This window comes from Pistacia vera, unplaced genomic scaffold, assembly GCF_008641045.1.
Source record: "Pistacia vera cultivar Batoury unplaced genomic scaffold, PisVer_v2 Contig117, whole genome shotgun sequence".
Taxonomy (NCBI): Eukaryota; Viridiplantae; Streptophyta; class Magnoliopsida; order Sapindales; family Anacardiaceae; genus Pistacia; species Pistacia vera.
In genome coordinates, this window is record NW_022195215.1 from 2,546,709 (window position 1) to 2,571,774 (window position 25,066).

The 25,066-nt window shown below is 36.1% G+C and overlaps 5 protein-coding genes across 7 annotated transcripts; 2 read left to right on the top strand and 3 right to left on the bottom strand.

The window, feature by feature from the left end:
- The first annotated feature begins 844 nt into the window (after positions 1-844).
- LOC116107042 (late embryogenesis abundant protein Lea14-A-like) lies at positions 845-1,817 on the top strand. Its single transcript, XM_031393342.1, is given in 3 exon segments — positions 845-942; positions 944-1,099; positions 1,427-1,817. Coding segments are annotated over 3 exon segments (453 nt in total). The 5' UTR covers positions 845-895; the 3' UTR covers positions 1,677-1,817.
- A 244-nt stretch (positions 1,818-2,061) lies between these two features.
- Positions 2,062-6,144, bottom strand: LOC116106302 (polyadenylate-binding protein RBP45C). The gene is made up of 7 exons (XM_031392657.1): positions 5,762-6,144; positions 4,795-5,269; positions 3,148-3,203; positions 2,934-3,064; positions 2,745-2,841; positions 2,478-2,645; positions 2,062-2,373 (listed from the first exon to the last, which is right to left on the bottom strand). The coding sequence occupies exons 1-7, from the start codon at positions 6,053-6,055 to the stop codon at positions 2,371-2,373; spliced, it is 1,224 nt and encodes a 407-aa protein (XP_031248517.1). The 5' UTR covers positions 6,056-6,144; the 3' UTR covers positions 2,062-2,370.
- Positions 6,145-7,610: 1,466 nt separating this feature from the next.
- LOC116105948 lies at positions 7,611-12,961 on the top strand. The gene is made up of 13 exons (XM_031392309.1): positions 7,611-7,940; positions 8,457-8,578; positions 8,693-8,844; positions 9,076-9,226; positions 9,540-9,574; positions 9,905-9,953; positions 10,050-10,080; positions 10,354-10,625; positions 10,721-10,978; positions 11,499-11,597; positions 11,741-11,794; positions 12,136-12,223; positions 12,408-12,961. Exons 1-13 carry the CDS (start codon positions 7,772-7,774, stop codon positions 12,584-12,586), a joined length of 1,659 nt encoding a protein of 552 aa, XP_031248169.1. The 5' UTR covers positions 7,611-7,771; the 3' UTR covers positions 12,587-12,961.
- A 245-nt stretch (positions 12,962-13,206) lies between these two features.
- Positions 13,207-17,316, bottom strand: LOC116105956. Its single transcript, XM_031392321.1, has 4 exons — positions 17,138-17,316; positions 16,939-16,979; positions 13,791-14,942; positions 13,207-13,687 (listed from the first exon to the last, which is right to left on the bottom strand). Exons 3-4 carry the CDS (start codon positions 14,880-14,882, stop codon positions 13,529-13,531), a joined length of 1,251 nt encoding a protein of 416 aa, XP_031248181.1. The 5' UTR covers positions 14,883-14,942; positions 16,939-16,979; positions 17,138-17,316; the 3' UTR covers positions 13,207-13,528.
- A 2,519-nt stretch (positions 17,317-19,835) lies between these two features.
- On the bottom strand, positions 19,836-24,322 carry LOC116105782 (1-acyl-sn-glycerol-3-phosphate acyltransferase-like). Of its 3 annotated transcripts, none has more exons than XM_031392195.1 (6): positions 24,191-24,322; positions 23,279-23,637; positions 21,192-21,341; positions 20,995-21,093; positions 20,822-20,914; positions 19,836-20,519 (listed from the first exon to the last, which is right to left on the bottom strand). In XM_031392195.1, exons 2-6 carry the CDS (start codon positions 23,612-23,614, stop codon positions 20,253-20,255), a joined length of 945 nt encoding a protein of 314 aa, XP_031248055.1. In that variant the 5' UTR covers positions 23,615-23,637; positions 24,191-24,322; the 3' UTR covers positions 19,836-20,252. The 3 variants fall into 3 exon arrangements, with proteins under 3 accessions (XP_031248055.1, XP_031248061.1, XP_031248067.1); XM_031392201.1 differs by lacking the exon at positions 24,191-24,322 and adding an exon at positions 23,960-24,173; XM_031392207.1 differs by lacking the exon at positions 24,191-24,322 and adding an exon at positions 23,746-23,947.
- Positions 24,323-25,066: the final 744 nt, after the last annotated feature.

Sequence of the window (25,066 nt, forward strand, 5' to 3'; positions counted from 1 at the left end):
GCAAATCTCACTCGTGCTTTGAGTCATTCCCCAGTAGACCCGCCCAAGATCTGGTCAAAATCAAACCATTTTCCACACAAAAAACACTACCCCACATAACTGCCAACCCAAGCCAAATAGGCATATTTTTTACATCTATAATCGCCCCCCATCACCACTAAAACACTTCACTCAGCCTCTTAACCAAAACTCATCTCATCCCTTTGTTCGCCCCGCCAATCGTCGGCAACAATCCGTTGTTTTGGCTACATGACTTTTGCCTTTTTCCGTCCTTTCACTCATCCAAAATCACCTCTACCGCCACCTTTTCGACACTTCCTCTCCAAAACCCCTAACAACCCCGCCACTGTCTGCTCATCGATTGTCGCTCTCCTCTTTAAGGTTTGTTTCTTCGTGAATTTGGAGTTTTAAACAGTGGATAGGGATGACCTGACCCAAAGAATGCCTCGGGTCCCAAATCAGTTGGGCCAAGCCGGTTAAAACAGTGCCCCACATCTTCAAGATCAATGGAGTTGCATTGAATATGATATGGTCACATGCACATGCACCCATACGCGATTATCACCTTTCCATAATTGAATCTGGAAAGCCCCTTCCATTTCTTATCTTTCACTCATGACTCAACTCAACAAATAAAAATAAATAATTAAAAAAAAAAAAAAAACAAGTAAATCTTAAGCACACCATCAGATCTATGTACACGGAAACCCCACGACGCGTTAACACGTACATCCACACGCGTCCTCATGACAACACTTCCATCTTTACACGTTGTCGTCAGCTCAACCGACACCCGTGTTCTATTTAAGCACTAGATCAGCAAGTGTATGTAGTTCGACACTATCTCATATATATATCTCTGTTTCTCTCTCATTCTCGGTCGCTAATTGTCAGGATGTCACAGTTTTTGGACAAAGCCAAGAACTTTGTGGCGGAGAAGGTGGTCAATAAAGAAGCCGGAGGCCAGCTTTGAAGACGTTGATTTGAAGAACGTCAGTCGTGAGTGTGTTGAGTATACATCTAAGGTCAACGTGGATAACCCCTATGACCATTCAATTCCCATCTGTGAAATCTCCTATACCTTCAAAAGTGCTGGCAGGTTTGTTTGATCCTTCGATCCATTATCTTCATTTAAATTCTTCACTTTCCTTCGAACAATATCTTCAGTTGAAAAGGTCAATATCTTTCTTTAAACATAAAACCTGAGTATAAACAAGTCTGCTACGTATATGGCAATTGGTAAAGAGTTTTTGCTTCATTTATGCATATCATATTAGTTCTTTATTACTTCAAATGATTTACCTTATGATCCAAAGTTTTGTGCTCTGTATATATATGCCATCTAGTTTGTAAATCCTTATGTTTTATTTTATCCCCTTTGTGTGCTTAGAATGTGTAAGGTGATAAAGAAGTGGTTAATGTGCAGGGTGATAGCATCAGGAACAATGCCGGACCCTGGATCACTGAAAGCAAGTGACAAGACATTGCTGGAGGTGCCAATGAAGGTGCCATACGGTATCATGGTGAGCTTGGCAAGGGACATCGGTGCAGATTGGGACATTGACTATGAGGCGGAGTTGGGTCTCACCATTGACCTTCCTATTATCGGAAACTTCACTATCCCTATCTCCAGGAAGGGGCAGATCAAGCTCCCTACACTCTCTGATATATTTTAGTTCTTATTATCTTCCCTTATGTTTCATAGTTATGATGAACATGTTAATATATAATCATCCTGTTCCTTCATCATGATGGGATGGAGACGTGGAATGTTTAATCATGCTTTGAGTTAATGAATACATCTTTTCATTTTAATCTGTTGAAATTGTCTTCAAAAATTTAATGAGCTATTATCTTCCTCCGGATACAAAAATTAAAATCATGAAAACTTATTGTATATTATTACCATTTATCAAGGAAATTTGACAGGCATTGTGGTCCAAAGAAACATGGTCGTGGGAATAAGTGGTCAAAACATATTATAAACAAAATTAGGAAAACAAATATAAAAAGCAAGAGGCAATGATAGAAGACATTATAAAAACTTAAAAGCACATCACAATAAGAAAAATTAAAAATAGCAAATGATTCACAAATAACATCAAGAGTAATGCAGCAGCTACAGCATCTTATCAATGAAAGCCTTTATATCATCTCTATGCCCATGTGTACTTCAACACACAACCCACTAGCAAACGCATTTTAAACTTACAAATTAAAATATTAAATTATAAAATAAGAAAAAAGGAAAGAGAACAAAATCATATTCTAACACCAAACACCACATCATTCGAAAACCATCGCACAAACGCATCCTAAAATTCAACTGATAACAGCAACCACCAACTTCAACATCTCAACATTAACTGATCACTGCACAAACCAAAAGCATAATAAGTAAATCAAAGACGATATTTTCCAGAAATGCTCTAAATAATCAGAAAATGAGCTTCGCAACCATGCCAGACACAACTCACCTGCTGTGGTTGTTGGTATGCCCCTGGCTGCTGGTAATTTCCATACCCAGGATAGCCCCCATAGTACATGTTCGGGTCTTGGGGAGGAGGCGCATATCCATAAGCCTCGTATCCTTGTGGATATCCATAGTATCCACCACCGTTCCATTGGGCTTGATCAGGCTGATCCTATGATAATGTATCAATGAACACTATTAGTTTGCCAAACATACAGGAACATGTGCTAAATGAAAAGACTGATCAAAAAATGGTTAATGGTTATTAAACCTGTTTGTTTGAAGGACTACGTCCCCATGAAAGTCGAATGTTCTGTCCTCCTAATTGGGTTCCATTCAACATTGACAAGGCTTGCTCCGCACAAGCTCTTAAGAACATCATAAGCAACACCAAAATAAGACGACAATATTGAACATAGGAAAAATAAAAAATCACAATTAGGAGTAATTCACTATTTACCTGTTAGCAAACTGTACAAAACCACAACGCTTGCCTACTGGAATTTTCACATGAACTAATTCACCATATTGACCAAAAACTGTTTTCAAAATATCATCTGTAACACTAGGATCCAAGCCTCCAACAAATATCTGCACTCAAGAAGGTGAAAACTTGAGTATCAATTAAAAAAAAAAAAAAAAGAATAGCATCAACATTAAGACAAACAACGCACTGTTGTATTATTTGGATCATTCTCGCCCTGGTTTCCTTGAGCATTCTGATAGGTAGCTGCAAATGACAAAGACATGTCAGGACAATAAAAAGTTCAAAGTTCTACGGATTTCTGTCCCACATGACTTGCACACCTGGGCATATAACTGGTCTGTCACATTGAAAACAATCAAACATGACAACGTTTCAATGGTATTTGGTGGAGAAACTCAAGGACATCACACTCCCACACAAATGACCAAATTGACGAAAAACATAATGTTTTTGTAACAAGCACCAAAACCAAACCTGATTTATATGGTGCAAGTCAATTCGAAATAACATCAATAGATAACATAAATAAAGAACCATGAGTAACCAACACAAACAATCTACAAAAGATGGGATTATTACACACCATGCACTACAATCATATGGATTTAGGCTTCCGTAAACAATTTACAAGATGTGATACACAAGTCATTCATCATAAAGTCTAAAAACAATGTAAAACACTTTCGAAAAAGTGAAAGCTCAAAAGAAAACAGTATAGGCATATTAAACAACTGAAATTTAACTGCTTCAACATACACAATGCTTTTTAAAAAAAAAAAAAAAAAATTGAAATAACTTGCAGAAACACTACTAAGATTCAGGTGAACAGTGATTTCATGTTTTAACTGAAAGTTAGATCAACCATACATTTGTAGAAATAAAACAAGCAACTATATATAAGCTAATGAAATAAATAAGTTGATGTTCAAGTCATTAGCTGTGGCTGGAAATGTTCCCAGAAGCAACAAAAGTAGCAAAGGAGATAAAAGAATAAAAAGGAAGCACAGTTAAACTGGAAATGAAACAAAACCTATCTAAGACAGAATGCGAGCAACGCAAATTAACATGAAAGCAACGCTATCCACGGCTGCTCCATGTGGCCTCCAGCTAGTTTTGTGTCAATTATCAAAGCTCAAAAACAAATTCGGGTTCTTTCTATAACATAAAGCACAATTTACAAATGGACAAAAAAATGAAAAGACAATGTAACTGTAAAGGAAATTGTTCCGCGAGAAATAAACAACACTTCTTCTGTATAAATAAAGAACTAAGGAAAAGAACAATATTGACTTCGGAAAAGGAATATAACTGGTAAGAGGAACTGGAAAAAGTAATTACGAATGTAGCACAATAAATGCCACGAGAAACTGAAGAAGCTTATGACGTAAACAAAATAACTGACCTAAATGAGGCCACGCATTAAAGTGGAATCATTTCATCCGAAATCAGTTCCAGGCCCCCCATAATGGAGCCTCTTGGTGTCCTGCTTTAAGACAACATGAGTTTTATATAAGTTTTTGCATGTTTCAATTGAATTAAATGAGCCCTAGTTTAGAAAGGCAATTATTGGAAGGAAATGACTTCGTAAATTCCGCATATCTTCAAGTGCTTAACTGAAAGAACGTGAATCTAGAACACTGTTTGACAAGTTCACCTTGAAAAAGTACACATAACCAAGAACATTCAACTTAACACTACAAAATAACCTAAATTTTTCATAATGTATGAGATGATAGTGAGAACAAACTCATAAACAAATCATAGCAGAAGTCAAACAGCTTTCTTGCTGCAATTACAGCAAATCATCATTCATAATACCAACTGCAACACATACCTTTCTGAAATTGCTGGCCACTAACAGGTTTCTTGGTAGCAGCTGGCCCAATCCTCATGGGCCTAGTAGAACAGAGCACTCCATTCATTTCGGTCATGGATCGCAGCTGTTCATTTTCATCACCAAACCTAACAAACCCATAGCCCTTAGAACGTCCAGTCGTCCTATCAGTGACAACTTTAGCACCCTTCACAGATGGATAGACACCTCTAAATGTTTCTTGCAACATGTAGTCAGTAACATCAGCGGCCAAATCCCCAACAAAAATTGTGTAATCAGGACCCTCATCTGGGCGCCTCTCACCAGCACCATAAGTTGCCCAATTTAGTCTGAAATTTTGCTCTGAGTTTGGCATTTGTGAGCCATTATAAGACTGCAAAACCCTCTCTGCTGCAGCATGACTCACAAACTCAATGAATCCATAACCCTCAGGAAAATTTGTTTGCTTGTTGCGGATGACCTTTGCTGAAATCACCTATAAGCAAACAAACATGTTTATAAGAAACAAGCATGAATCGTATAATACAAAAGGCTCATCCACATTAATTGAACGACCACTATTCAACAACATGCTAAACAAATCATGTCAATTACCTGTAACCCACATGCATAAACACAATACTTGCTAATACTTTTAAGTCTTATTCAAAAGCACAAATACCCACACAAATGCACAGTTTAAAGGGAGATAAATTTAGCAACCAAGTGACAAACAACAAAAGAAAATCCTCTAAATCACAAAAAAGGGTCACTATACAACACTAATTTGATTTTTATTTCGGTCCAGCAGATAATACTCCAACAATATTTCTTGTTATTATTTTTAAATTAAAATTTGTAATCAATTTAACTTCACACATATAATCTTCCACGTTATGAAACAAAACCAAAAAGAAAACATAAAACATAAAAAACCACATAAGATATCAATATTTTAATATATAATAATGAGCGTATATTTGTATACCTCTCCTGTATGAGCGAAGATGCCGATGAGATAATTTTCATCCATCCACTGCTGCAAGTCTCCGATCCACAACGACCGGATCCCGTCTGTAGCCGTATCAGGCGGGACGGCGTACTGCTGCTGAGAAGGCGGCGGGACGGGCTGCGGCGTCCATCCAGCTGGAGGCGGAACCGGCGGTTGTTGCTGTGGCGGCTGCTGGTAAGTCATCCACTGCTGCTGCTGGTACTGACCGCCCTGATCGGAGGTCGGCGGCGGCACCACCTGCGACGGTACTGGAGGAGGCTGTTGCATCATCGTTGAGGAAATAAAAAAAGAATTAAACTAAAAAAAATTTTAGTTTAAGATCCGGAAACGCGAGAGTAAGCCCTAGAAGCAAGGGTTATGTGTGAAAGAGAGACGAGAATTGCAATCGGGCCGCATATTTATATGTGAAAAGCATGAGGAACACGTGGAAGAAACTTATAGGTTGGGTTTGGGATAGGGTGAGTCGGTTGTCATTGGTTTGGGTGGGCGGTTTGGGTTTCGGTTTGTTATTGGACCGAACCACTGTTGGGCTGGGCCACGCCGGACCCAAAATAATTAGTTATTTAACCAAAGTTTTGTTATTTAATGAGGTTTTTTTTTTCCTTAAATAACTCTAATTAGGTATATTTATTTGTTATTAAAACTGTTATAAAAATTAAAAAATAATAAAAATAGTTTTACTATAAATAATAACAGTTATAACTATATTGAGTATTTATGTTTATAATATGAAAAATAGTTTCCAAATTTATATCTAAATTTTAATTTTTTAAAGTAATGTGAAATTAATTANGGTGGTTTGGGTTTCGGTTTGTTACTGGACCGAACCACTGTTGGGCTGGGCCACCCCAGACCCAAAATAATTAGTTATTTAACCAAAGTTTTGTTATTTAATGAGTTTTTTTTTTTCCTTAAATAACTCTAATTAGGTATATTTATTTGTTATTAAAACTGTTATAAAAATTAAAAAATAATAAAAATAGTTTTACTATAAATAATAACAGTTATAACTATATTGAGTATTTATGTTTATAATATGAAAAATAGTTTCCAAATTTATATCTAAATTTTAATTTTTTAAAGTAATGTGAAATTAATTATTGATTAATCATACATCATTTAATTTTATAATTAGTTATCTGCCCTTAAATAAAATATATTTATTATTTATTATAGTCATCTTGAACCTTCTTTATAGGCATGAGAAACCTCCTAAAGCTTGCTATAAAAGTTTCTCTTTAATATGTAGACAGAATCACAGAAAGGATGTATATGTAGTTATCCAAAACCTTGAAAGACTTAAGTGAAAATAACCTTCTCCCTCTTTTTTATAAAGAGAAAAGATACTAAAGGTCCAGTAAAATCAGAAAGTAACACCTAAATCCTTGTTAAATGTTAATTACAACTACTCCGAAGAATTTTTTGTAAATACATAAAACATCCCTAATCTACTTTTTCTTTTTTTATGATTAACATAATTTTCAAAAAAATTATTTTTTATAATCATGCTGCTTTTTTTTATATGGCTTATATTTGACAAGATTAAGGGTATATTAAACTCTTACAACCAAAAAAATTAATAAATAAATAGAGGGGAAATGAAAGGACTTGGTTGTTACTATCAGATTCTATTAGACCTGATGGATTTATACTAAATCTCAGGGACCAAAATGATTTAACTCTAAAATAAAATACAAAACTTACAGAGGGGTGTAAGTGTATCAGTTTAAAACTTGTGGGTATAACGAAAATAACTTGAAAAATAAGCTTCGAATAAAGACATTAAGACGTAGCTCCTTGCCTCCTCGTACCGTCTCCACTTCTCAGATCTCTCCTTCGATACAAACTCAAACGTCTCTGCAAAAGTAAACACTTTTGTAACGCAAAAGCTTCAGAAGCAACACAAATTCTTCTATTCAATCCCTAAAAAGAAAAGGGAGGAGAAATAAAATAATAATAATAATAATAAAAAAAAAAAAAACAGAGATGGGCTACAAGAACAGAACAGAACAGGAAACCAATAACTCTTCTTCGTTGAGTGAAGCCTTGCTTTTTGCTACTATGTGTATCATTGGCCTCCCTGTTGATGTCCACGTCAAGGACGGTTCTGTTTACTCTGGAATCTTCTACACTGCTTCTGTTGAAAAGGACTACGGTGTGTTTTTGTTTATTTAATCAAATTTGAAGTTTATGTGTCAGTTTTTCAGCTGTGTTTTCAGGTTTTTGGAATTGTTTCTGGGAAATTTTCGTTTTGTGAAATTGTATCTGGGATTTGTTTTTTTTCGTGGGGAAATGTATCCGGGTTTTGGTTCTAATGTGTTATAGTGGTGATCTTGTTATTATGGCTAGGATCGGATTTGATTTTCATTTTCTGTTGATTTATTTCAATAGTATTTATGATTGTCTTCTAAATTGGTATTTCCTTTTAATATTTGATTTTCATTTTTATTATGAACATTTACCATTCAATAGGAACTGAGAAGATAGAATTTGTAAATGCAATGATCCTGATGATATATGACATGGTCTAGCTGAGTTTTTTAACTTTTTTGGAAGAAAAAATTATTAAAGCGGAGATTTGTTTTGGAGTAATGTTTTCTGATGGCATATAATTTGTTTCTTATGTAGAATATTGAGTGAGTTTTACTGAATTAGTTTGTGGTTGGTTAAGGCATTGTTTTGAAGAAAGCAAAAATGACCAGAAGGGGAAAAAGTAATGCAAATGTAGCATACGGGGCTGTAGTGGAAACACTTGTAATTCTCTCTGGCGATCTTGTTCAAGTTGTTGCAAAGGTATATCGCTCCTCTGTTCCTCCTTTCTTTTTCAGATATATTTAGAACTCTTGTTATATGTTTGTTTTTCTTTTTAACAATCTGCTTTACATACATTTGGGGTTGTGTGCACAGGGAGTTAAGCTTCCTCCTGATGGCGTTGCTGGTAGTTTTGCTGGTGAGAATCTAGAAGTTGTTTCAGGGACTGTGTCCTATTCTGAGGGTCAAATAAGTGAGGCAAAAAAATCTTATAGGTTTGGCATGAATAAACGGCGTAATCACAAAAGGTAAAAGCTTTGCTTCTGTTTCATGCTATATACTTGTGAGATTGATGCTCTTTAACAAAGTTGCCTGCAATTGATGGTTATTTGAGGGCAATGGTTGGAATTGCTAAATAGAGTTATTTTGATGTATTTTATGAAGCTGGTTGTGCCTATCAAAAAAATAAAGTTCAGATGCCTTGTGTACTAATAAAGTTCAGATGCCTTCTGTACTAATATGTTTAACAATGGAAGCAGGAACTCAGATCACTATGAGAATGGTTTTCTCCATGGTGATGTGGCCACAAAAGCTGAGGTGGATAATGAAGGGAAAAGATTGCCATTGAATCATGTAAGGAATGCCATAGAAGTTGATAATGCGAAAAAAGTTGGGATAAATGTGGCAAAGGTAACTGCTATACATCTGTATATTTTGCACAAACATTGAGGTCCACAAACAGATATACGGTAAACTATTTCTGGGTCTAGTATTGGAAGAGGCGTTAAAAACTTGCGTTACCTTACATATATATTTAAGCAAATGTATATCAAGGATGATAGTCCTTCAACAGAAAGCTATACATCCTATTATAAGCATCCAATTATAAAGACAATGATCTAGAAGGTCTAGCACAACAAAGTTATTATAATTTTAAAATAAAAAAGGGAACTTTTTTCTCTTTTATGTGTTGTTCATTTCTTTATCTTCCCCCTCAATGCAGATTGAAGAAGCTTCTTGTGACACAGTTAATGGGAGGTATGATTTATCAACTTTCTGCTTATTTTAATTCTATGTCTTGGGATTGCTATTTTGATTTCCTGAACAGTTTTGGGTCTTAGCTTCGGATAAAACATCTACCTATTTTCAGTATGTTTCAAGTTCTCTCCACAATTATTCTACACAACAAGTAGCCATATCTTTGTTGGAAATAGACAGATTGGTGGCCATCATGTCATATCTTGTTAAATCCCTTGTGACTGATCTTCACCACTGTTGTTGCTCAGCTGTTTAGAATATATTTTCCCCCATTTCTATATTTATATATCTTTCTCATCCTTAGCATCCTGTGATTTGTTTTGCTGACAGACAGGCTCGAGATGCTCCCACACAGGTGCTTGAGCTTCACGAAGAGAATGTATGTTGATTCTAGCTGATTCTTTTTATTCATTTGGATTTGGTCCTGTAGTGTTTGATGCTATATTCACTGGTTCATTATGATTGTTTTCTGCAGGCTGATGAAGTTCAAGGATCAAATTCAAACTGTGAGTTTGATATCCTTGGTCATCTTAGCACAATCCAAAATTATTTCTTAAGTAGAAGTTCCATAGTGTTTCATTGATACTGGGGTTCCGACCACCATTATGTTAGCTTCTAATTACAGAATTCAACACATTCAAGAACTCTTGTTATCTCTGAGTTCTTTGACCATGTAACCATTGCTTATTGGTGTTGAGTGTAATGGGATTTTAGCAACCACTTGCAATCATCTGATTTATGATTGATTTTGTCATAATTGTTTAATACTTTATGTGCAGTGGATCCCTCTCATGCCCAAGTGATACCTGTAGAGGAAGACCATTCAAAGATGACACTCACACAGCTTAATGGTGTATCTCATGACCCTGCTTATGCACGTGCCAAACCAATTGATCAATGTTGTGAAAGACCCACTTCATCTGATACTTCTTCTTCAGATGTTACTTGTTCAAATGTTTCAACTTCATTGAATCCAGTTGCTGATGTTACATCAGCAGCTTCAACTGAAATGGTCCCTCCACAAAGTTCACAGTCCAATAAAGTCTCCAAGGTAGGTTATATATTTGGAAGGACAACCCATTTGATGTTAATTCAATTTTCAGGTTCTGAATTTGGTGATTATTTTGACATAAGTCTTTGTTTTAGGAATTTAAGCTTAATCCAGGAGCAAAGATCTTCTCACCATCATTTGCAAATCCATTATCAGCTACTACTCCTGCAGTACCAGTGGTTGCAAGTACGCCATACATTCCGAGCAACTCTCCTGTTGTACCTGTTGCTGCTGCTCAGTCAGAAGTTGGAATGAGCCTTTATGTGCCTCATTCATCTGTGCCTGCTAAGTTTGTACCATATGGTAACTTGGCAGTTGGAAATGGTGGCAGTGCTGCTCAATTTTCCCAACCTGTGTGTACTATCCAACTTTATTATGTACTTATGTTCACATTTCTTGAGGTTTTATTGTGAGACTAATGCAACCTCTGCTTCTCGGAGCTCAAATCGCTCTCATATCTTCTCATTTTATTACTATTTTTCTTGCAACCAACCAACATAATGATAACTGTACACATGCAATATTTGAGGGTGCCCAAAGATAAACTTTGTAGGAGTGCTTGAACATTGTGCTTGGTCAGTACTATTGCATACTACATTTGATATTATGAAATGGACATGCTTTACTTAGAATGGTTAACTTGCTTTGCCTATACTAGAAATTTGTTCATGCATCAAATTAGTTTTCACTTCAGAGTTTCATTTTATCTCGGACTCCCAATTTGAACTAGTGATGGAAACATATCTATATGGAATAAGCTTGCAGCATCATACTTCATATGTTATGTCATCTGTCCAAGGCTGGCAGTGTTTGCATATTTAAGTGTATGTATAGATTATGCAATTAATTGACCGAGTTCCTTTCTGCCTATAGCTTGTCGGACATGTTGGAAGCCGGACACAACCAGTTAGATATGCGGGTCAGTTTCCTGTTCAGGCTGGACCTGCATATGTACATCCAAATTCTCAAACTGTAAGTAGTTGGGAGGATTTCATCTGCCATCTTTGTTGCATTTCAGTTCTAGTGCTTTTGAGTTTCTGTCACTATATAGGGGGGCATTTAGATATTATCTACTTATGAATGATACTGATCTCTCTCTCTCTCTCTCTCTTTAGGTTATGGTTGGAAGAGTAGGGGGACAGCTTCTCTATTTGCAGCCAGTTTCCAATGTAAGATAACAGTGCCAGCAAAATAATAAAACTGCATGGTTAAATTTCTCAGATGTTTGAGAGTTCCAATTATCTTCATTACATGTAGATGCTCTTAGTTTGAGGGTTCCAAATATATTCTTTTGTCTTCACCTTTTGCTTTTTCTAATTCTTGGCATGAAGGGGTATACTTGATTACTTTCTGTGAGTTCTTGTCTCCTGTTTTTTTCTTCTGGTGGATGGTTTGACCATTCACCGTTTCAATCTCTTTATTCTTTTTTAGAAGTCCTTCCCTGAGTTCTGTGATTATATTACCATGAATTTCTGTGACTGGCTAACCACGCTTTATTTCGTATTGAAAGGATTTTGTTCAGGGTATGGCAGCCATCTCACAAGCACCTGCTCGACCTGCATTGACACCGCATCAGGTCCAATTTCCAAAGCACCAAGGTAAAAATGATGAATATTTCTATAACATCTAAAAATAAGTCCATCAGAAATCTGTATGCTTTTTTGCAATGTGTACTGGTGTTTGCTGTTAAACATATCTGCAGCTGAATTAATTTTTACATTCCAGCGACTTTCTTTTGAAATCTTGCACTTTCGGCTCAAGCAGGTTTTTTTATGACTGCAGGAACTGCAGCTGGCCAAGCGCTGCAACTGTGTGTTCCCTCCCCTCTTATGGCCAGTGGACTGCAACCTTTTGCAGTGCCAAACCACACTCACATTCCAGCTTTGCAATCTCCGATACCCGCTAACCGCCCCACTCCAGTGCCAGGATCAAATGGTCTCTACAGCACCAAATTTCCATGAAAATACTTTCTTTTTTCTTTTTCGTTATTACATCACAAAATTTTTTTTTTTTTTTTTTTTTTTTTGGCGATAAGAAATTTTGGGTTATAGTGTTTGTTTGAAGAGCGTCCAAAATAGGAAAAGTTTTACCTTTTTTTCTTTATGTACAAGGGGTTAGCAAAATTTTTTAGTGGCGGTTGTACTGAAGATTTGATTGGGACTAAGGAGTGAAGCTTACTCCGTGTTTTCATTTTTCTTCTTTCTGGGTGGGGAAAGTTTTAGGGATATAATATTGCTTCTCTGGGAAGGGGAATTGCTGTTGAACAACTGTAGCTACAACGAATAGTAGCATAGTAGCATATACAATTTTGAAATGAAGATAGCTGCAATATTTTGGCTTACAAATTACAATGTCATCTGAAATTTTCTTTGTTATTCTCTGCTAGTAGCAATATTTTGGCCTTCTCTAGTCAAAATTTAAATTCATGCATTTTTAATCATATTCGCATATCAAACCACTCCAGAGAAGGTAGTAAGGGCTGGGAAAAATTAAAATTTGCATCCATGCTGAACAACCTGCCATAAGTAAAGACGAGAATGAAAACAACCATCATCGATGTATGCAGCAGCAAGCATGATCGGAATCTTAAAGACATACACCTAGATGCCAAAATTAAGAACATAACCCTGTGTAATTATGGTCAAAGTTTTACACAATGCTAAATTTTATCTTAAGATCATGAACTAAAAAGCACAAATATTAGGTTCAACTGAAGATGGATCCTCTGTGGTCTTCAACAATAATGAGATCGTAACTTTCTACAGAGAATTCCCTACCTATTTTAAGATGCACAAATCTTACATAGAATCAGTAGATTCCATGGTCTGGAACTTCATGTGAGGTAAAACAGAAAATGCCAGGACAAGGTTGTTAGTTAAGGGCTTCAGGCGAGACCGGCTAAATCAGACACTCGGAGTCCCAGAATCTTTCTTGGAATGAACATTTTCTTTCTCTCCAATTTCAGCTTCAGGACTCTTGAGATTATCTAAATTCAGTTCAGAACCTGTGGTACGCTCCTCAGCTTGATGCACTTGGTTCTCCATCATGTTTTCCTGCACAGCCTGAAGTGTTGGATATCAGTTTTATGATTATCTGCCTTACATTTATCAGCTGACAAAAGATAAACTAAAGAGTAAATAATTTCCAGTTTAAGCCATAATTTACCCGCAACAGCTCAGTCATTTTGCCAGTTCTGAAGTTCTCAAAAGGTTTAGAAAGAAATGCTGACTGAACAGTAGGACTAGGCTGTACAGCTTGCAGGGGTTCAATAGAGAGAGCCTGGTCTGTGTTACCAGTTTCATCTTTCACATCCCCAGTTTGAGTCTCTGCTGACTGTGAAGGTGCTTGAATTCGCTGAATGACTTCTACCAGTTTTTCAAAAGGCAAGCCAGGCATTTTCATCGATTTGGTTTCTGCCTCGTGCAGTACTTCTACAGTGGGCTGATTTAGCACCCCCTGGAAGTTATTTTGAACTTGAACAGGCTGACTTCCAGCTGTCTGCACCTGGTTGGAAGGTATTGATCCATTTGATAGATGCACAGTTTCCATCACCTGTTTGCCTTTAAAGAATTCTGGACAAGGAGCTTGGGTTGCAACTGAAGTTGGCTGGCTGGCAAACCCTCCCCCATTTGACAAATTAACACACTGGAGGACAACAGGTGCTATGTTATTCCTTGGGATCACTGGTTGAGAAGTTTGGACCACCGCTGAAGTTGTCTGTTTGCTTTTTGAGGCCCCCAAATTGGTAGTTCCACTTCTATAAGAATTGACATGCTGCTCACTCCTCTCCCTGGATCGAGGGTTAGAGCCACGGGCATGATTGTGATTATCTGCTGGGAAGGGAATCTGATTTCTTCTGACCATTTGTACATTGGGAGCCACATCGTTGTCTGCTGAAACAGGAACATAGTGTCCAGGCTTGAAAACAACACCCCTCAAAGTGGTTTCAGTGTTGCCAACCTTAACAGTGAGCAGATATCCAGCATCAAAAGCTGCCTCAATAACACCATGAACTACTTGACCCACCATTACATCATTAGTATCATTATTTGAATCTACTTGATGGGAATGATTACCATTCACACTTTCAAATCCAGGAGGTTTATGAGCATTCTCCCTCCGATTTAAATTCTGATCCCTTCTAACAGCATTCTCCCCATGATTAAGTCTAGGAAGCTTTCTAGGACGACCACGTTTACGCTTTATGGGAAAGTTTGCTGAGGTGCCAGGATTAGTCCCTTGATTATCTTGGTCCATTTTCAGTATTTACAGCAATAGTATCTTGCCTTTTGCTCAGGATCTTCTATGGTTTCCCCCCTGCAGCAAAGAAAGCAATTAATTTTGTCTATAGAAGCAAACAAATCATAAACACCCATTATGTGCAGTCATTTGTACTGCTATACAGCTATAAACACACGTGTGCATATGCATGGGCGCGTAAACAACATAGATGAGACTACCCCAATATGAGATAAAGCTATAATGCAATTCAACGAATGCTGATACATGCCAAGGAGTATCCAAAGCAAATTAATATCTGGTACAGATATGATATAGGAGCGACTTCCTTCTAGTATGCTGCATACTACTAGCTTTTAAGACAACCGATTCATTACCATATAGGATATCAGAGCCTTAAATTTCATATCCGTACCCGTAAATTTGAGATTGCATCAAAACATTGCACATTCAGTCGAAGTTAGCCATTAAATCATGAAGATTCGTATTCAAGAATTCTAAATTGCATTTGACAATGCAGAAGCGAAAAAGCTTAATGCCTTTCCATAAAAAATGAAACTTTTTTGAACCCTTCAAGTTTAATGAAGTAAACCCATAAATCTCTTTATCATTCTTATGGCTTTGTACTAGCGAAAAAAAATTATTAATCAAACCAAAATGCCTAATTAGAACTATTTTTGAAGTGTCAATCTCTCCAAGTCAACAGTGTTAGATTTATTTTCATAGAGGAAATTGTAAAATGTAATAGAATAAGATCAACATTAACAAGTAGCCGACCCAAAAACTATCTAGCCCACTGACATAGACAACTACGACCTGAGCCATAAACAAAAGCTTTTTATTTTAGAGATATTGATGATTTTGGAATCTACTCGGTACGGAAACCATCAATATCCTGTGCTGTATTCCATTAGTACTTCTACTATCAACAAATACTCCAGTCTATGCCTTTTGGTAGTTCTACAGCTGCCTGAAATTTCTCTATAACGATTGACAGGTGGCAGAGACAGCTCACCATGTAAAGGAAACATAACGTCTACTGGAAAATGTGATTAAAAAAACAATCTTAAGCGTGCCTATTGATCTGGAATCCCTCTGTCCCCAGGAAACTTCATGATTGGCATCCTCACATATCTCATTATTAAAATAAGGGCACATTTTGCAAAGCATTATGTTTCAAAGAATAAGCATCAATGGTAGAAGAAAACTATAACAAGGAATTTCACAACTGTTTACATGGAAAGTTTGAGCTGTGCCACAAAACAAGATTCCGGGCTCCTATTAGGGAAAGTGGATCAAAGTTTTAATGATGCAAGGTGAACAAGAATTAAATGTCAGTAAACCTAAATAATTACTCTCTCTATCCCGAATTGTTTGTCCTGCCCTAACTTACATTTAGTGTATTAGATTCTAAATATCATAGTTCAAGGAAGTTTTGAATAATTGATAAGAATTTTACTTCAACGTTTTTAAAGTCAACAATTTAATTTTACATCTGACACATGCCATGGCTATAATTGAGACCAGAAGTGGTAGTAATCATCATAATTAGCTAACTATAATCAAGCAAACAAAACATACATGAAATCTTGGTGACTGTAATTATCATACTAAATAAGCCACTGAGTTTTGAAACATAATACATAAATTTCACAAAATGTGAAACTAAAAATAAGCAACTCAATCAAAGGGAAACTCAGTTGATCTCATTACTACACTAGGCAAGTTTCTGCCTCCAAAAATTCTCCTTCAGCAGCCCTGCTTATCAGATAGCATCTACAGAGATCTGTTAAAAGAAAGCCAGGCTGCAAAAGCTATTACCCATATAAAAAAAATATTTCACAAAACTCAATTTATGCAAAAAAAACTAACTTCTAATACCACATCACAAAACTCAGAGAAAATACAACGAAAATTTACCAAAAAGAAAAATTGTAGTCAGCACACATAAAATTGAACAAAAAATACCCAAAAATCAAGACTCAAAACAATGGTAACAAGTAAAATATTGACTAAAAAAAACCAAACTTGCATTATTCTTTTTACTAAGAGAAGAGTAAGCGCTTCACTTCACCTTTCTACACCATTCTAGCAGCAACTGTAACAAACAAACACCTGAAACACGAAATCAAAGACTTAAAAATTCAAGCTTAACAAGAAAGTTTGTAACTTTCCACACAATATCAGTAACATGTTCTTTTACAACACAAACCCAGAAAGAAAAGAAGCTTTAAGATTGATACAGTTAGGGTTTTGAAACATAGTTTACTTACCTTCTGGGTAGTGGTGTTTTCTCAGTGGTGAGTTGACATGGTAAGTGGACTGTAAAATTCTTTTGTATTATGGAAACACATTTTCGACAACTCTGGATTTTTTGTTGTTGCCAAAAATTATCGAGTTTTGTTTTTGGGATTTTACTAGATTTGTTGTCCCGGCTTCTCTGGCGAAGAGTACGAGGCGGGCTATGTAAGAGTCTGAGGTGGATAAATAACCGGACTGTTATAAAACTTGAAAAACTGGCAAATGGGAGATTGCCATGTATTGGTAAAGTCAGATGCTGACTTGTATTGACACCTGGAAACATGTAGTTGGACTGTTTGATAAGAAAAAACACTTGACAATTTGGGAATGGATGACACGTCGATTTTGTGGGTCCAACCGGATATCTTGAAATTAGAAATAGCTGGCTGGCAAAACAAGATCAGTTTATGCTTTTTTTTTTTTTTTTTATTTGCAGAAAAATAAAGAGTCTTCTTCAAGTTCATCTTTTTACCTTCCCCACTCTGTTTTGTTTTCTCAGTTATAGTTAATACAGTTCATTTTGACAGCTGAGAAAACTGTACCTTGTTGAATTATTTCTATTTGAAGCTCTGTTGTTTCCATTTCTTGAAACACTTTTTGGAAGCAAAGCCTCTGCAGTTTCTGACATAGCCATTTGGGCGATTACGCATGCACTCATTTTCCTCCATTGTTTGGCCTGTTGTGCTTGTGGGATCTTCAAGTCTGTTCTTTTGAGCTACATGTCTTAGAAAGGCAAAGAGCTTGAACTAGCAGCAGAGAAATCTGTTTGTATTCATAAGTAAGATTATATATTAACCACCACTATGTGGTCAAGAGGTTTTAAGTTCGATTCATATCGGTCCCTAATATAAGGTGATTACTGAAACTTTTACTTGATCGGTATTTTTAGAGTTCTGGAGACTAATTAAAATACGCACAAACTAGCTTGAACACCCTCAATCATTAAAAACAAAAAAAAAATTATACACTAGGAAATCCATCTAAGCTTATAACTAACAAAAATTCATTACAATTGGCGTTGATGACTACATTTAAGGGTGGGAACAAGTAAGAAAATTCGATACAATTGGGCGCCGACGATTGCATTTAAGGGTGGGTTATGTTCAGCATAGAGCGAGAACGATGAAAATTGAGGGTTTTAGTGTGTAGTGTTAACTTACCGTTAAATCGACCTTAACAAGGTTTTATTAGCTTGAGCCTCCATAGGAAAAATATATTGAATATCACATAAGTACCACGTCATCCGTATCACTCATCAATGTATTTATACTGCCAATAAATATTTTTAATCTTCAAATCTTTGTCATTAATATGATTGATAGATTTTAACTTAAAAACATATGTGCACACAATGATTGGTTTATGGTATGGGTGATATGGTAACATTCTTCTATGCTTGAGACATGTTCTCTCATTGTGTCACGTGTCGTGCTCCTGCCGCTTAGTAGCTTATAGCTCATATGGCCTTTTCCCTTTGGATATTAATGTCGAGTAATGCTAGCCCTACTCACTCCTAACAAAGATGAGTAAGAGAAGTGAGTAAGAGGAGTAAGTAATGCTAACATTATTCATTAATCTCGGGTTAGGTCTATTCAATGACCCAATCCCTTAATCTAGACTGTTGAGCTTATTGTTAACTAATCATTGGGTTTGGATTTGGGTTTCAAGAAACATACCACCATTTGTTTCAACTTGAAGTTGATGGGAGAACAATAACTGATCCCCGATACCCTGAAACTATCGTCTAGATAACTGATGAGGGATTTCAACTTAGTACCTATTGAGTAATACATTCAAAAACTTTATCGAACTACTCGATCACCTAAAAGTAGTTATAAGAAATATCTTCTGTTTATACAATCTTTTTAGACCCTTCTAGAAAGGGAGAACGACATTTTCCCACCCAAGGTTTGGCGAAACGACACTTGTCCACCTGTCAAGTTTCAAAATGACACTTTGCCACCCTTCGTCAGGTTCTGTTAACGTTTTCAGTTAATATTTGATTGGAAAGATGAAAATACCCTCAAATAGTTTATTTCTTAATTAGTTTATTATAAATTAAAATTTAGTTAAGTCAAAGTCTTTACTCTCGATTATTTATTAGTTCAAGTGTAAATATATCTTTTTTTCTTTATTTATTTAATTAATTAAGAATATTGATTTTCTTTGTTAATTAGTAAAAATGAAAAACATTATAAATTTAGTAGATTATTAAATAATAGTGATGAGATATTGATGACATTATAAATAAATAAATATTAAGGTTTTTTAACTTTAAACAATCTCATAGCATTACTGCTAACTTTTTAGGTTGGGTTTATTATTATTATTATTATTATTATGATTTTTAATATTTGACTTTTTAGTTAATTAAAAAATAATAAAAAATTTATAAAGTCAAATATTTAAAAATATTTTTGGTTTTTTAATAAAATATTAATGAAAAACATAACGAAACTTAACGAAATATGAGAAAATGTCATTTTGAAACTTGAAGGGTGGAAAAAGGCCGTTTCGCCATACCTTGGGTGGGAAAATGTCGCTCCCCCTTCTAGAAAATAGAATTCTAGTTGACAAAGACACCAAGGTCCATACTCTGCTGTTTTACAGTTCATAGTATCATTAAAGAGGACAATAATAGTCAAGCATTAATAAATAAATAAACTCTCAAAAACTTTAATGGTTTCTATGTTTATCATTTTCCTTCTGCTTGACCTGTCTTTACATGAAAGAAATCTAGATGGTTCTATGAACCTTTTTCTGGTGAAGTTGAACTGTTTTTTCCTCAACAAACATTATGCCTAATTTAATATTTAATATTCATACAATAATGTAAACAAGAAACTGACAGAAACAAGACATTCAAGGTCCTGAAACTGACCCTTCTAATTTTGACAGTCTCTACAAATTTTAATGAAAATAAGAACCATCCTCCATTGATTGGGATAAATGAATGCTTTATATAGAACAAAGACTATTCGGCAAGAGCATCGGCAGTATGATACATCGGTACCGCTGCTAATCTATTCGACTATGATTATAATTGCTTTTAACAAGGGGTATCATCCCAGGAGAGAAAAACCTGAGCTAAGAATTGGAACCAGTTATGGTGCCTTCCTGTACAAGAGGCTTTTGAGGCTCAGGAAGGTTTTTGGCGTATATGTCACGTAGCATTGTCATGTAGTCATCAACCTTGTTGGCTGTCCAATCAGTGGTACTTATTCGAGGGAGATACTTTACGGTAATAGGTGTTGGTCGAACATGTAAACTGCCATTTCTCCATGCCCGATGAGTACCAGTTAGGACCATTGGAACTATTGGGAGGCGGGATTGCAGTGCCAGATGAATAAAACCCTGACATGGAGTTTGGAGAAACAAATTTAACGGAAATGCCTCTAGTAAAATGATAAAGAAGACAAGAGAACTGGCTTATGTATATTGACTGATTGATCATGCAGTGATAGATTTCTAATGACTGGCATTCTCCAATCTACTATATGCCAACAACTGTGGAAACTAAAATTCCATTATCATCTAATCAAATCGAAGATCTGCCTCCAACTTTTACTCAGATGGATGAGTAAGCAGCCTACATTTTACCATTCTAATAAACATTATATATACCTATCAAAATATACGCACATCAATAGTATTACCTTTTTGAAGGGAAGAAGTCGTCCGTTTTTGGACCTGGTACCCTCAGGAAAAATGATCAAAGAGAGTTTGTTTTCGACAACTGCACGAGCTGCCTGAACATGAGAAGAAACATAACTTAGAAACATAAGAAAAAGAATGGCTGACAAATGATGCAGAAGAGAAAAAAGGATACCTCTTTCATTGACTTAATGGCTGCAGAGGGGTTGGAGCGATCTATACGGATATGTTTGGCCAAAACATAAAGTTGCCCAAACAGAGGGTACCATATGATCTATGCAAAGTTAAATTTTAATATATTAGTCAAACTTAAGACTTCGATCCCGAGCATTTATCTATCAATACAAGGGCACATATTCATAGAGAAAGAACCTCTTTCTTTGCAATGCCAACAGTGCCCGTGGGAGTCAACCACATTATAAGGAAGATGTCTATTGGAGATGCATGATTACTGATGTATATCGCCCTTTCATTAGAGAATTCAGTACCTTCAATCTTTATTGGATTCCCCAAGATCCACATCTGCAATCCATATGCTGAGAAGTTTAATCACCTAATGAGAAACTGCATCAATCTCAAATTAAATATAAGGAACCTATAACAAGAAAGCATGAACAGTAAACATATCATATCGACCATGAATTGTCAGCAAATACTTGCATTTCCATTGTCTTCAATGTCTATGAACCTACTTAACAAAAGTGTGTTAGATAACTCAGAATTTGGTACATTCCATTTTTTTTTTTTTTAGGTAAACTGAAACAAAGCAAATAGAATCTGAATACAAGAAACTTAACCAATTGTCCAATTGCCTGGGCTCAATCCAACTAGTCAAGAGTCGTGGTCGTCAATCTCGAGTTTGGCCTACACCGTAACGACCAATCGAGAGCTCAGCCGCTCATGGTCATGTTGACGGTGGCTGGAGACAACGAAATGGTGCTGGTCATGGTGGAAATCGAATCATCGACAGTTGGAGAAGGTGGTTTGTGGCCGAGGAAGACCAAGGGAGGCTTCTAGTGGTGGTTCCCGGTGGCCGGCGAAAATTAGTATAAAGTTGGTACATTCATCTCACCAGTTGATATGCTATATGCTCTCTATTCTTAACATTAAATTTCATTTACCAACATATTATCAAGGCAATTGTGTCAGTCCATTATTACTTCTCAATGGACTGTACCATAAGCTACCCCCAATGTTTTAAAACCTGGCTCGGCCGGTTGAACCAGGACCTGGAAGCTTCAATGGGCTGGGTTTATATTTTTCCTATTCACCCAAAACCCTAGGATTTGGGAGAATGATCGGAGAACAATTGACGGCCGGAATGTTGGGGTTTTTGAAGAGAAATTGCCGGTGAATGCAATGGTGGTGACGGAGTTGATTTCTGGTGAGTAAATCGATCGTAAATCGAACAAAATTGGCCGCAAAAACAATGGGATTTTTCTGGCGATTGGCGAGGCTAACGGGGGTGGGGTGAGGTGGGTTTTGGTCGGGAGGAAAAGGGGAGTAATTCCTGGGTAATGGGAAGGGTTGTCAACGCCAGCGTCGATGAGATCTGGCCTAGAATGTCGACGCCGACGTCAATGAGATCTGACCGAAATCGAACCTATTTCGGCCGGATCTTGGGTATATTTTGATGGAAATGAACTCAAGGGACAATTGAGGTTGCATCTGGGGTGTCACCACCGCCAATCAGTCGTCGATTGATTTGCATTTGAAGTGTGTTTAATAAATTTCAAACTTATAGGGACTTTACAAATTTAGGGCTATATTTGCTAAATTTTAAAAGTTTTTGTCTGGTCAAACCGGTTAAACTAGTCAACCCAAGACCCGAAAGCTTTGTCAGGTTTCACTCTGGGTTGGGTTTTAAAACATTGGCTATCCCTAAATGTTTTTACAAATTCACTTTAGGTTCCCCTACAGTGCATTCTCTCTACCTTATTTTATATCCTGCAACTTCTTTTCTAATTGCCCACCTGAGCATTTTACTTTACTTTTCATTAATGTACTCAGATTATATACTGCTACTGTTCACAAGCTTTGGTAAGTTAGCATGGTCTGCAAGAATAAATGCTCACACTTAAAAGTACTTACCAACTTTCAAGAAAAAAGCAAACGCTCTCCTTGGCCATCCATGAGCTCATTTATTACAAACTCTTCTGATAAAACTTCACATAAATCCTATATGACAATAAATAAATTCTGGAATTATGGTTAGGTTTAGATTTGAGGTGAACCTTCAAGATATACAGACCCACCAACGTACAGTCATTCTGAACTAGGCACATTTTGAGGTCCCAGCAGTGAAAATAAATGAAAATGTTGGTCAAAATATGACAAGGCCCTATACGGCTGCTAAGAAAATGCAGGAAACCAGGAAAGCATAAGAAAATCTAGTATACTCACAACAAAATTTTATTACCCAGATTAACTTAAACCGAAAAATGAAACTTTTAACTTACCAATAATCTACCAGTAACATGTCCATAAACATTGCCTTGCCTAATCCTCTTATAAGGCCAAGGTAACAGCAGAACCATAACCAGTGCCCAGATGAAGGTTGTGACCATCATTGTCACAAAACAAGTGACAATTCTTACCCAAGATATCAACACACAGAACCATCCACCATCATCATCATCACTATCAACACATTCTTTATTCGTTCGCGGCGGCCTGTGTTCAACTTGTTTCACTGGAATTTTTGGTGGTTGTTTCACATGAGGCTCAGAACTTGTGTTGAAGAAATTATCAAACCTTCTGTTCCTCAGAAAAGAATCACTTCCGGTGCTGTCCATATGTCAAAACTCAAAAGATTGCACTGAATCAAACCAGAACAAAACCGATCGTTAAAGAACTTAATTCAATCAATAACTTAAAGAAAAAAGCTATCTATTTAGCTGCTGAGAAAGTGAGGGAAAATCAGAACCTCTTGTAAATATTTGTACTACGTCAACCAATAACACGAATATTCGAATAAAAAACAGAGATCACTTGAGAAAAGATAATAACCAACTGTGTCAAAAACTGGGTAGATAAGAGAAAAAGTCTAGAAACAATGAATAACATTCTGCTTGGTAGCCGAGAAAATGGATAGAAACAAACCACTACAAAACAAAATAAAAAGAAGATAGAACCACAACCTTAAATTATTTCCTCGAATATCAACAAAACAAAAGAAAACAAGGACAGAATAGCCTCCTCGCCAAGCAAAAGTAAATGGCTATCCGTAGACTTACTCTGTAGTTTTCTTGGTTACCAAACAAAACTCAAACAACAAACACCACTACTACAAAGTATAGTTTTTTAAACATTTTTGACAAATACCCACCAAACCTTTTCACCAAATAAGACTAAATTCATTAATAATATACCTTGTTTCCAAGAATTTTCCAGAGAAAATAAGAGAGATACTTCAGGAAGTTTAAGCAAAATATAAGTGTTCTAAGTCGTAAATAAGACAAAGACTTAATGAGTGGCGCTAAATTATAGTTTACATAACTGATTGAAACATTTGAAGTAGGTTTGATTTGCAGTTTTGCCATTGTTTTTTCTACCAAAAAGTCCAATCCGGTTTTGCAAAGTGTCAGGTGTTTTAAGTGAGGTGTTTAATTTTGACCATAGAATGGATATGGTCTATATGAATTTATTTATTATTTTACTCGCATTTTAAAGGTTTATCGAGAATTTCTTATATGGGAGGGGTCTATCTAGTTAAACACTTGTTATATTTAGATAATAATGAAGATGAATTATAGAAAAAAGTAAGATACTTTTATCGGGGCGAACTTATGAATAGTATGATAGGCCCGTCACACCATGTAACAAGTTAATATGTTAAGAGTAAACGGCATGATCTCACCTGAGGTTTAACTAAAGTTTAAGTTAATATCTTTGGTTTCATTTATTCCAAATTTTTATTTTTAAATTAACATTATTTCTATTTTTTAGACGATTGAAGGATAAAACGGTCTTTTCCTATAATTTGAAATTAAAACTTTAAAATAATCTCAAATTTCTCTCCACCTCCTCTCTTCCTCCACCTCTACCACCATTGGCCAGAGATCCCAATCGAGATCGTTGGTCGCATCCCATTGCCATTACCACCATGCCGCTATCGCCGAACGACAAACACAAACACTCCAAAAATCAAACAATCAACCCCAAAAACCCCAAACAAACAAATCTGATTTGTGCAACACCCGATTTGTCCAAAATCACACAAACACTCCAAATACAAACACTATCAA

Bases quoted from the DNA above. Each gene is read 5' to 3' on its own strand.
- LOC116105956 (XM_031392321.1), bottom strand. From the start codon at position 14,882: ATGGACCAAGATAATCAAGGGACTAATCCTGGCACCTCAGCAAACTTT. The intron at 13,688-13,790 runs GTAAATTATGGC...CCAACACTTCAG, and splicing joins AAATGACTGAGCTGTTGCGG to GCTGTGCAGGAAAACATGAT.
- LOC116106302 (XM_031392657.1), bottom strand. From the start codon at position 6,055: ATGATGCAACAGCCTCCTCCAGTACCGTCGCAGGTGGTGCCGCCGCCG. The intron at 5,270-5,761 runs GTATACAAATAT...GTTTGCTTATAG, and splicing joins TCTTCGCTCATACAGGAGAG to GTGATTTCAGCAAAGGTCAT. The intron at 3,204-4,794 runs GTATGTGTTGCA...TGTCATTTGCAG, and splicing joins TGGCCAGCAATTTCAGAAAG to CTACCTATCAGAATGCTCAA.
- LOC116105782 (XM_031392195.1), bottom strand. From the start codon at position 23,614: ATGGACAGCACCGGAAGTGATTCTTTTCTGAGGAACAGAAGGTTTGAT. The intron at 20,915-20,994 runs GTATCCTTTTTT...TCTCATGTTCAG, and splicing joins CCATTAAGTCAATGAAAGAG to GCAGCTCGTGCAGTTGTCGA. The intron at 20,520-20,821 runs GTAATACTATTG...ACTCCATGTCAG, and splicing joins GACTTCTTCCCTTCAAAAAG to GGTTTTATTCATCTGGCACT.
- LOC116105948 (XM_031392309.1), top strand. From the start codon at position 7,772: ATGGGCTACAAGAACAGAACAGAACAGGAAACCAATAACTCTTCTTCG. The intron at 7,941-8,456 runs GTGTGTTTTTGT...TGGTTGGTTAAG, and splicing joins TTCTGTTGAAAAGGACTACG to GCATTGTTTTGAAGAAAGCA. The intron at 10,626-10,720 runs GTAGGTTATATA...TCTTTGTTTTAG, and splicing joins AGTCCAATAAAGTCTCCAAG to GAATTTAAGCTTAATCCAGG.